This window comes from Mytilus galloprovincialis, chromosome 1, assembly GCF_965363235.1.
Source record: "Mytilus galloprovincialis chromosome 1, xbMytGall1.hap1.1, whole genome shotgun sequence".
Taxonomy (NCBI): Eukaryota; Metazoa; Mollusca; class Bivalvia; order Mytilida; family Mytilidae; genus Mytilus; species Mytilus galloprovincialis.
Window position 1 is genome coordinate 117,939,628 of NC_134838.1, and position 10,178 is coordinate 117,949,805.

The window sequence follows — 10,178 nt, forward strand, 5'->3', positions numbered from 1 at the left end:
TCAGAGAAAGATCCGCGAGATTTAAAATTTTCGAGAAGTTCTTCGGAGTTTTTATAGATACCACTACGCGAGTACACAGTTTCACATTATTATCTTTGTCAATCAAATGGACAATTTTTTAGTTTTTGTTGGTTGTACGAAATTTTGTGAAGTTTACGTATCCAATACAGACAAGGTAAGTTCACCGATTTACTATTCAATATAATGTTCATGGAGCCATGAAGGAATTATGATTCGCCAAAATCTCATCCTTGTCAAATGATATGTTTTGTATGTGGATTTTGATTTTACCTGGGTGCTTATTTGTTCCTTATTCCTTTACAAGACACTCGTAGTAGTACAATTTACACACAAAGACAATTTTATTTGAAGCTTTGTCCGCAGGAACTGAATACAGACTTCGGTCGATCATTCACACAGTTTTTCAACTTATGAATGCAACGTTTTATCAGATACATGGGTTCTTGGTAATACAACTTGACTAAGCACTCGGAGTACACAATTTGTGCTCGAAACACCAAATCCAGTATTATGATTGGTTGATTCCTGAGTCTGAGTGCAAAAATCATGCTCGATTTTGACTTTTACCGTTCAGGAGTTATGGTTCTTGAAAGATTGAAAAATGGAGTTTCCAGTCGTGTTTGTGCATTTACGCATGAACTGTTCTACCAAAGCTTCCCAAATTTTAATATGTTGTTACTGATGACAGAATGGAGGTCAAGTTCAATAATGACGATTTTGACTTTTACCGTTCAGGAGTTGTGGTTCTTGAAAGATTGAAAAATGGAGTTTCCAGTCGTGTCCGTGCATTTATGCATGAACTGTTCTACAAAAGCTTCCGAAATTTTAACATGCTGTTACTGATGACAAAATGGAGGTCAAGTTCAATAATGACGATTTTGACTTTTACCGTTCAGGAGTTATGGTTCTTGAAAGATTGAAAAATGGTGTTTCCCGTCGTGTCCGTGCATTTTCTCATGAACCATTCAACCAAAGCTTTTGAAATTTTAATATGATGTTACTGATGACAAAATAGAGGTCAAGTTCAATAATGACGATTTTGACTTTTACCGTTCAGGAGTTATGGTTCTTGAAAGATCGTAAAATGGCGTTTCCATTCACGTTGTTGCATTTACTCATGAATCTTTCAATCTAAGCTTTTCAAATTTTAATATGTTGATACTGATGACAAAATGGAGGTCAAATTTGATATTGACGATTTTCACTTTCACCATTCATCAGTAATGGTTCTTGTGATATTGCCAGGACACAAATAAATGTTAATAAATCCGGTTTGCTGTCGTTGTGACAGCCTCTTGTTTGAGGTTCTCTTAACTTAGGACCATTAGATATTACCTTTGCGAGATGTTCATGTTGAATTATGTTTAGATCTCCAGTAATAATGTGGCCAGACCGGCTATAAATATACGGCGAGTGGGAACAGTCATAGGGCATAGGGTTATTTTTTATGTATTGTTCTAAATCAAGGTCCTGCAATGCTTGTTTATAGTTAAAACATTAAACATTTCAAAGCTGATCTTCTCCCATAAGTACTCATTGTTATTATTTCAAAATTCCATCTGTTCAATCTGTTTTAACCAATATGTTAAAAAGTCTTTGGTAGATAAATAAAGGCAAAAGTAGTGTACCGCTGTTCGAAACTCATAAATCGATAGAGAAAAAACAAATCCGGGTTACAAACTAAACCTGAGGGAATCGCATCAAATATAAGAGGAGAACAACGACACAACAAAAACACAACATTAAAATGTAACACACATAGAAACGAACTATAACATAACAATGGCAATTTTCCTAACATTACAGGACATTTTAAGAAAAAATGGTGGGTTAAACCTGGTTTTGTGGTATACCAAACCTCCAGCTTTTATGGCAATGTTAAATATTACATTAAAATGACAACATTACATGACAGGACTACAATACAAATAAATGGGAGAACATATAGGACAGAGAAACACGAATAATAGCTAACAAAAGGTACCAGGTTTAAAATTTGATACGCCAGACGTGCGTTTCGTCCACACAAGACTAACGAGTGACGCCCAGATGAAAAAAGTTCAAAACCCAAAACAAGTACAAAGTTGAAGAGCACTGAGGACCGAAAGTTCCAAAACGTTGTGCCCAATACGGATAGGGGTTTCTGCCTGGGATAAGAAAATCCTCATTATTTAGAATAATTTATACTTTTGCAAACAGTAAATTTTATAAAATGACTATATAACAGATTACATGATAAAACCGAAGTGGTGACTAAATACAGAATAAAAACAGATACAATACAGAAAACAACCTAATCCAGCACATAAAAATACACAGCCGATTTAGCTAAAGACATCAACGCACAAAGTGACGTCACATTGAAATTCTAAAAAAAAACCACACAAAGTGACGTCACATTTGAATTTCTAAAATATTTCCCAAAAATAAGATAGAATTAGGATTGAATCAAGATTAATTTGTAATACTGATATTACATTTATTAATAACCATGCAAATAACAATACTTATTAATATCAAACTGTGATAGTAATTAGATAATTAATTGTATTATCTAGCTATTTCAATGTTTCATACGAATCAAACTGTAAACCAAATATATCGTATAAATTTCGTTGACGCAAACTAAAATCTAAAAAACAAAAATCTGGTAGGTGATTTCAGAGACGCACAAATCTAGATATAGGAAGATGTGGTGTGAGAGGTCTTTTTAAAAAATGAGATAATTTCAGAGGCGCACAAACCCAGGTCTTTTGAAAAAAAATCAAAGAAACCAAAGTTTCCGAATTTTGAGAAGCTCTACAATACGATTTTAGTTCTCTGCTATCAGAAGGCATGTAAGCTACGTGTTTCTCTATCATGTTTATGTCAAAGCTTACACGATATACTAGAGCACTATTTATATAATACACTCGTTTGTCGGATTTTCTCTTTAAGCAGGTAAGCGCAGTTTATATAGAGAATCTATCAAGACAGACGTTCAAAATGTCTTAGATGCATGATCTTTTTTGTTAAGGGTTTTGAAGTTCTCTCAGATATGTATTTAATGTTTTTTTTTGTTGATTGGATGTAGATGTACTCTACCACGTCCACTCTGTGTTTTTGTTAGAAGCTTTTCTATTTGTATCCATCTGATAGTTAAGCCTTTTTAACTGTTTTTTGTTGTTGTACTATTACAACGCTGTCCCAGGTTAGGGGGATGATTGGTGCCTTCAAACTTGTGTGGCTCCGCAACATTCTGTATGTGTATGACCCAAGTCAGGAGCCTGTAATTCAGTGGTTGTCATTTGTTGTTGAGTAACATTTTTGTTTTTGTTCATTTCTTTTTACATAAAGTATACCGTTAGTTTTCTTGATTGAATTGTTAAATGTTATTTAGGGGCCTGTTATAGCTGACTTTGTGGTAAAGGATTTGCTCATTGTTGAATGCCATATGGTGACATATGGTTGTTATTTTCTATGTCATTTGATTTCTTGTGGAAAATTGTCTCATTGGTTATTATACCGCATCTTATTTTTAGATTAAGTTCGTTCCTCCATTGGATTCACAACTTTAATAATAAGTAGATGCTTACCTTAAAAGTCCTTTGAACTTCATTACTTGACAGACTTAATCAGGTAGCTTCCACTGTTCTACTATCATTATTAGGATTAAAATTGGCAACGTTTTATCAAAACCAAATAGTTTTATTTTATTTAAACAGTTTATGATATGAAATTAAAATCTTATACATTAAAATGAATCAGGTCATTCGGAAGCCGCTGGATCAAACAATCTTTTCTTTTCTCCTTTAGTGAATTTATAACCTGAAGGTAGAAATTCAAATTTAGTAGAAGTCCTTTCTTTTGTTGTAGCATTTACGTAGGTTCCAATCATTTCAGTTCCCGCCACTTTTAGTTCTACCCACCCAAATACCTGTTCAGGCCACTGTCCTCCAGATGGTTTCACGTGAATAACGGCGTGTTTTTGGCAGCCTTCATCTGTTACAAACTTTGGATCTGGCTTATCAGAAATGTATATTTCTGCCCTGAGCGGATGTGTTCGTCTACATTGGGAGGCAGAAGTGACAAAAGTGTCATTCAGTTCAATTTGTTCAATATCCCCGACCTTAACATCCTGATCTGCTTTAAAACAAACATGAAAAACATGGCGGCACCACTCTTCATTATCCCAAGTATATCGTTTGCTTTCAGGATGAGCCCCTGTTTTGAATGGAACACTTAAACTTACACCATATGTATAGTTACATACTCGTGAAGCCACAATGTTTGGATTATGTCCATAAATGACAGCACCTTTAAGAACTGATAAACCTCCATCTACCGGAACAAAAACGTCTAATTCTGGAAATGCTTTTTTAACAGCATCTTGTAAAACTTCAGACTCTGAGAACCCACCAACCATCATTATAGCTGAGACATCTTCACAACGTGGATGGTTGAGAACAGATTTGATTTCTTCGACTGTCAGATTACATGATTCATTGAAGAATGTTAGAAACAAATCGGGTTTTATAAACATTTTATCACGTTTTGTGCTTATTTTATCTTTAAAAGTCGATTCGTTTATTATACTCTCAATCGAACTATCTTCAGAATCGGCTATAATATCTTTTAGTGAAACAGGAAATCTAGTATTAACAGTTTCTTTACTGTTTAATTTATATGTCTTCTTTTTACGCTCAAAATCTCTCATCATTTCATTATAATCTGCTCCTTGTTCCTTTTTAAATTGTTTTAAAACAGGACCTCCAACCAGCTTTGTTAGAACGATTCTATATTTCTCATTTACCATTTCACCACCCCAAGAGCCTCCACATACTTTGTGAATGATTTTTAATTCTCCATTCGGTGCGACTTCTTGAGTAGAAATATCAACTGTACCGCCTACAATATATTAATTAAACTATTATACGGTTTGGTATTTTACAATAAAGACTTCTATGTTTAAAATTCTTGTTTGAATAGAACATTTAAAACACAAAAAATAGATTATCAAGATCTATGTTTTCAACAATATTTGATATTTCAACTTGATAATTCAGTAGTTCATTGACGATACAAAACACAGGGAAATCTCTCTAACTTGTACCAGAATTATACTTTTCAATTGACAATCATCTTCAGAATAAAATGCCTGTACCAAATCAGGAATATGGCAGTTAAGGATTTTCCTTTTTAAAATTTCCTCGGAGTTCTGTGATTTTTCTTTTTCAATATTCTCGTCTCTGTAAAAAAAGGTCTTACCTCCAGCATCTACAACAATGAATTTGGTTCCTGGATCAAAAGTCTTCAGAATAGTTGACTTGTTTTCGCCTATGAATTTTTCAACTGGCAATAGCCTGGCATAAACAGATGCAGCTTCTGGTTCGAACACAATGGAAAACATATCACCATGTATACCTGCCTGAAGGATAATCAGTTTTATTGTTAGTATTTTCAATATGTAATCCTAGGTATACTTGATGTTTATTGTTTATAGTTAGCTTTTGTATATTAAAACATAGCAGTTATCAGAATTTTCAATGGTGATTAGTAAGATCTTCCATCCTAAACGTAAGTTTGCCAACATGTGATATTAAAGCTTTTGTTCTATCTTGTTCCTGGAAATTTTCAGTTACATAGGCGAGCATCAATCACTTAGACATTAATATGCCAGAACTTTGATCAACAACTTAGTTGATGAGTACGACGAAAAACTATTTCAACAAATATTTGGTATTTCATTGGATACTTATTATATTGGTTTGTAGCAGAATTCAAAATAAATCTTCTCAAGAGATAAAATAGAAACCGTATTGCCAAGTTGTTTAATTTTTCGTTTTAAAGATATATTGAAAATGCCATGTGCCTAAAAAACTACAGATCATTAAGTGCTTGTATCGCAGTTAAGGTGACATTGAGGACAGAACACACAAATAGAAGATGAGCTTCCTATCTTGTTTTCTATATAGATGAATGACTTCAAATTAGGATTGATAACAAATGTGTCAACTTTGCATGATTACCCTGTCAATTCACCTGGTCAAGTTCCATATCGAGTTCGTGTAATTTCCTCTTTTATTAATTCTGATTTATATATTCTTTATGCATTTAAACTATCATTTTCTCTTTTTTTGAATCAATGGGAGCACTTCACAGTCATAATTTTATTTGTATCAGAAGCACCATTACATACCACCTAGTAAGCAATTGCTCGCTTATTTGCCTTACATATTACGAGGACCATTTGCTTGCTATTTAGTTCTTATTAAGGGCATACGATACAGTTACGGGGAGGTAATGACGTTGCTAACGTAAAATGTTATTTTCGCGATGTCAAACTATGACATATCGGGAAAAGATGCATTTTTCGACTATTTTTTATCATTCAAACTGATTTAATTTGAAAACGAGTGCATGGACCCCTATTTTTTAAAACGACATTTTGTTTCATTCTGCAGGGAGATTATGTAGACCAAATTTTATAAAACTGTAAATAGAGGAATTTTTTTAATTTTGATAAATATACAGCAAAAATATACGACTTTTTCTTAATTCATGACCATTTGATAAACATGAGTTACTTCTGAATAAAAAATGCATAATTTTTTAGGATACGTATAAAATACAAAAAATATAAATTATCTAACAAAAAACAATTTGTGTTTATCTTTTAAAACAAAAAAGTTATGGCTTTCTTTCGAAAGGGAAAATACGGCCACAAATCCGAATTTTGAGCAAATATACAAAATTTCGACCTCATTTAACTCCAAAAGTAGGACATGAAGGTATATTCTTTATTACATATTTGATTTAAGCAGGCAAAAACTAGACTATATGGACATTTTCATCAAACTGTAAATACAGGATCAAAACTGTATCGTATGCCTTAAACAGGACACATTTGGTACTCACTTCTTCTGCTGCATCTCTCATAAACTGTTTACATGCATCATTCCATATAGCTGGGACGGTTATAACCCATTCTATATCATTTGCATCAACTCCAATATTTCTTTCTTCAAATTGGTCAAGTAAATGTTTTCGGAGGTACTGAATGGCTAGTTTTATAACTAATTTGGCTGATATAGATTTACCATTGATGTCTTTCATTTCAAAATCTTTTCGTATATCCTGAAAAGCAATTTATAACATAACTTGTATATTTATTGTATTTAAGGAAAAACATATTTGAACATGAGAACAATTGAGGTATTTTTGGAAGCTTTGTGGTGATACAATTCTTATAATTACTACCAGAAGTTCGTGCTTATCATATATTTAAACGGTATTCAATCGTCACTGTATTAAATCGTTAAACGATAAATTTACCTATCAGGAACTCGAAAGATAGTCTTTAATTTGATTTAAGGAATTTAAATATCAGTGAAAATAGAATAAGTATTGATGCATACAGATTTCTGTATATACCCAATGTATTAACATAGCTTTCATAATGTAATGTTAATATAAGAGTCTCCTTCAATCCTGCACAATACGTACTATTCAAAAGCATGTAATTCAAATTCTGACGGTTACGTAAGTAATGAAGAAAACAGTGTTCAATTCAGTTCAATTTCAAACATAATCACCAGATTCATAAAATGCACAAGATTGTATAATATATAAGCAAACGAGATCTTTACAATAATACAAGTGAGATTCACACGATTAAACAATTTATTGGTCTTTTAAGTAGAATAATTTCTTGTTGCTTAGTTCTTTAGTTTCTATGTTGTGTCTTGTGTACTATTATTTGTCTGTTTGTCTTTCATTTTTAGCGTTGTCAGTTTATTTCCGATCTATGTGCTTGACTGTCCCTCTGGTATCTTTCGCCCCTGTTTTAGAGTTATCTGAATTCACTTTATTCGTTAAACTTGAACCATAGTGCGAAATTAAAAAAGAATTCATTACGTGTAATTTTCTAATGTGTTTCAATATCTGAGAAGAGAATGTCGATCTTCCTTCTTCATATTGAATACCTTATTAACAAATCCACTTGAAAACCTTACATAGTTGGATTTTTCTATACTCTATCCCACTTTTACTCATACTTGATTGGGATGTGTCTTCGCAAGAAAAGGCATTTTTTTCTGTAATAAAGGTGAACTTTTTCATGATCCATGCTTTGCAAAGATCTGCATAGATTTTAAAATAAAGTTGGATAATTGATGAACACATCTTTCTATCGATTTGAACGAAAATGAAAAGCCTACTTTTTAAAATAATCATGATTTTTATGACTAATTACAATGACAAGAGTCCATGACAGTAACAAAATATTTCACTGTCAGATATTTCAAAGAGTTCACTGAAATTAGTAAAGCTGCAGATATAAGCTTTATTTCTTTGTAATATATAGAGTAATTAATGAATTAATAATCGAAGTAATTTGTACAGGAATGTTAATGATGAACTATCTACAATAAAAAAAAAGAATGAGTATCCAATATCTCTTGTTTTCCTAGTTATATACTGTGTGGTTGTTAAGTTTCTCTAGTATGTTTTTTTCTCATTAAGAAGATTTCATTAAGAGAAGTATCATTTATCATTTTTTTTAAACCTTTTTAAATGCAATGATTCTGTTGATTCTGCACTGTGTTCACCTTAGACTGAATCTTGATCAAATACAACAGATTTAGCAAACATATATGATTTCAATTTGGATGTAACATTTAATACTGACTGGGCTGGATAAAATCAAGAAGACGGAACAGTATGTCAGTCATTAATTATTCTATTAATACAAATTTAAAAAAAACATTTTCTACCGCAACAACTGCTACCACTACAACTACGAAGATATAGAAGAAATGGTACCAGTTATACACTATATAGAATACCCGGTTCTATGATCAAAGCTCACAACATAATATTACAACTTCTTGTAAGTCAATGATTTACTAAGGGAAAACCCCTCAAAATAATCCGACCACAAATCAAATAACACTCTTTAACTTCGTACTTTATTTGAAAATAACACTTTTTTATTCTAACAGAACTGCTGAGTCTTACGTAGACGAAACGCATCTGGCTTACACCTTTATAAATCTTGTATCTTTGCTTTGCTGAGCATTTTTAACAACTTGTACTGTGGATTCATTTATTTTCGTGGGTACCAATTTTCGTGGATAAGGGAAAACTTGCATTTGACAAGCCTATAGCAAATTTCTCATTCGTGGAACATTTAATTTTGTGGTTCACCTGTAACCAAGAAATCCACGAAAATTGGTATCCAACGAAATTTAATGAATCCACAGTAATAAGGGATTAAGGAGGAGTTGTGAGGTGAGGGTGCAACATAGGTATTCCCAAATATTAAGCACTGGTAGTGTGTATACTTTGATAAGGAAAATCCTCAAAAATGTATTACCTAAAGCGGTTCAGCAGCGCTGCAGTAGGAGATACCAAAGTAAACAGTAAAACGAACGAAACATGGGACAAAATAACAAGCGGACGTACGAAATCTTTTAGTACATAAACGGTACAAATTGTACTCAAATAGATGCACGTTACGACAATAAATGTCTCTTCAAGGTGGTAATTTAATTAACTATATAACTCCAGCTTTTCAAAGCGAGGATATGTACGATAACAAAAAAACTTATCATTCCATTCATGTATACATATATCAGAGCAACAGTAGATAAGTACTTATTGATTATTGATAGATAACATATATAACCAAATTGAATTCCGTCTAATATCAATCATTGGAGAACCTTTCCATAATATAAATAGGATTATAAAACAAACGGTTTACCTTTTCTTCCAACACTGCTCTATACAATTTCATTTTGAAACCCTTCAAATAGTACCATGCATTCTGTTCATTGTCTTCACAGATAACCGAGTAGCGGTCTTCTGCATCATGTCCGAAAGCCACCAAATTTTTATTGGAGTCAAGCAGCATGGCAGAAGGAGTCTTATAAAAACTATCGCCCCCGCTTTCTGGGGACCACATTGGTGACGATACATCAATTGGGTTAGCTTCAAATTGATGTCGAAAAGAGAAAGCGTAACCAGATCCGTGGCTCCCGAAGTCTATTGCTGCAACAACCAATCTTGTTTTGGCTTTTGACATCCCACTTTAAGTACTAGTTCCTTAAATTGTAATGATGTATTACAGTCTCAAGATATAATCTACATATACTATTTGTCACCCATGAAGTTTA

The 10,178-nt window shown here is 32.7% G+C and overlaps 2 protein-coding genes across 2 annotated transcripts in view; one reads left to right on the top strand and one right to left on the bottom strand.

Annotated features, from left to right (window-relative positions):
* The window catches only part of LOC143054309 (eukaryotic translation elongation factor 1 epsilon-1-like), a 228,125-nt gene that overhangs the window by 139,604 nt on the left and 78,343 nt on the right, over window positions 1–10,178 (top strand). The window lies entirely within an intron of this gene.
* On the bottom strand, window positions 3,688–10,101 carry LOC143054260 (heat shock 70 kDa protein 12A-like). Its single transcript, XM_076227220.1, has 4 exons — window positions 9,767–10,101; window positions 6,919–7,137; window positions 5,269–5,428; window positions 3,688–4,908 (listed from the first exon to the last, which is right to left on the bottom strand). The coding sequence occupies exons 1-4, from the start codon at window positions 10,085–10,087 to the stop codon at window positions 3,770–3,772; spliced, it is 1,839 nt and encodes a 612-aa protein (XP_076083335.1). The 5' UTR covers window positions 10,088–10,101; the 3' UTR covers window positions 3,688–3,769.

Excerpts from the sequence above, each read along its gene's own strand:
- LOC143054260 (XM_076227220.1), bottom strand. The coding sequence starts at position 10,087 with ATGTCAAAAGCCAAAACAAGATTGGTTGTTGCAGCAATAGACTTCGGG. Across the intron at positions 7,138-9,766 it reads GAGCAGTGTTGGAAGAAAAG|GATATACGAAAAGATTTTGA; the intron begins GTAAACCGTTTG and ends ATTGCTTTTCAG. Across the intron at positions 4,909-5,268 it reads CATTGTTGTAGATGCTGGAG|GCGGTACAGTTGATATTTCT; the intron begins GTAAGACCTTTT and ends AATATATTGTAG.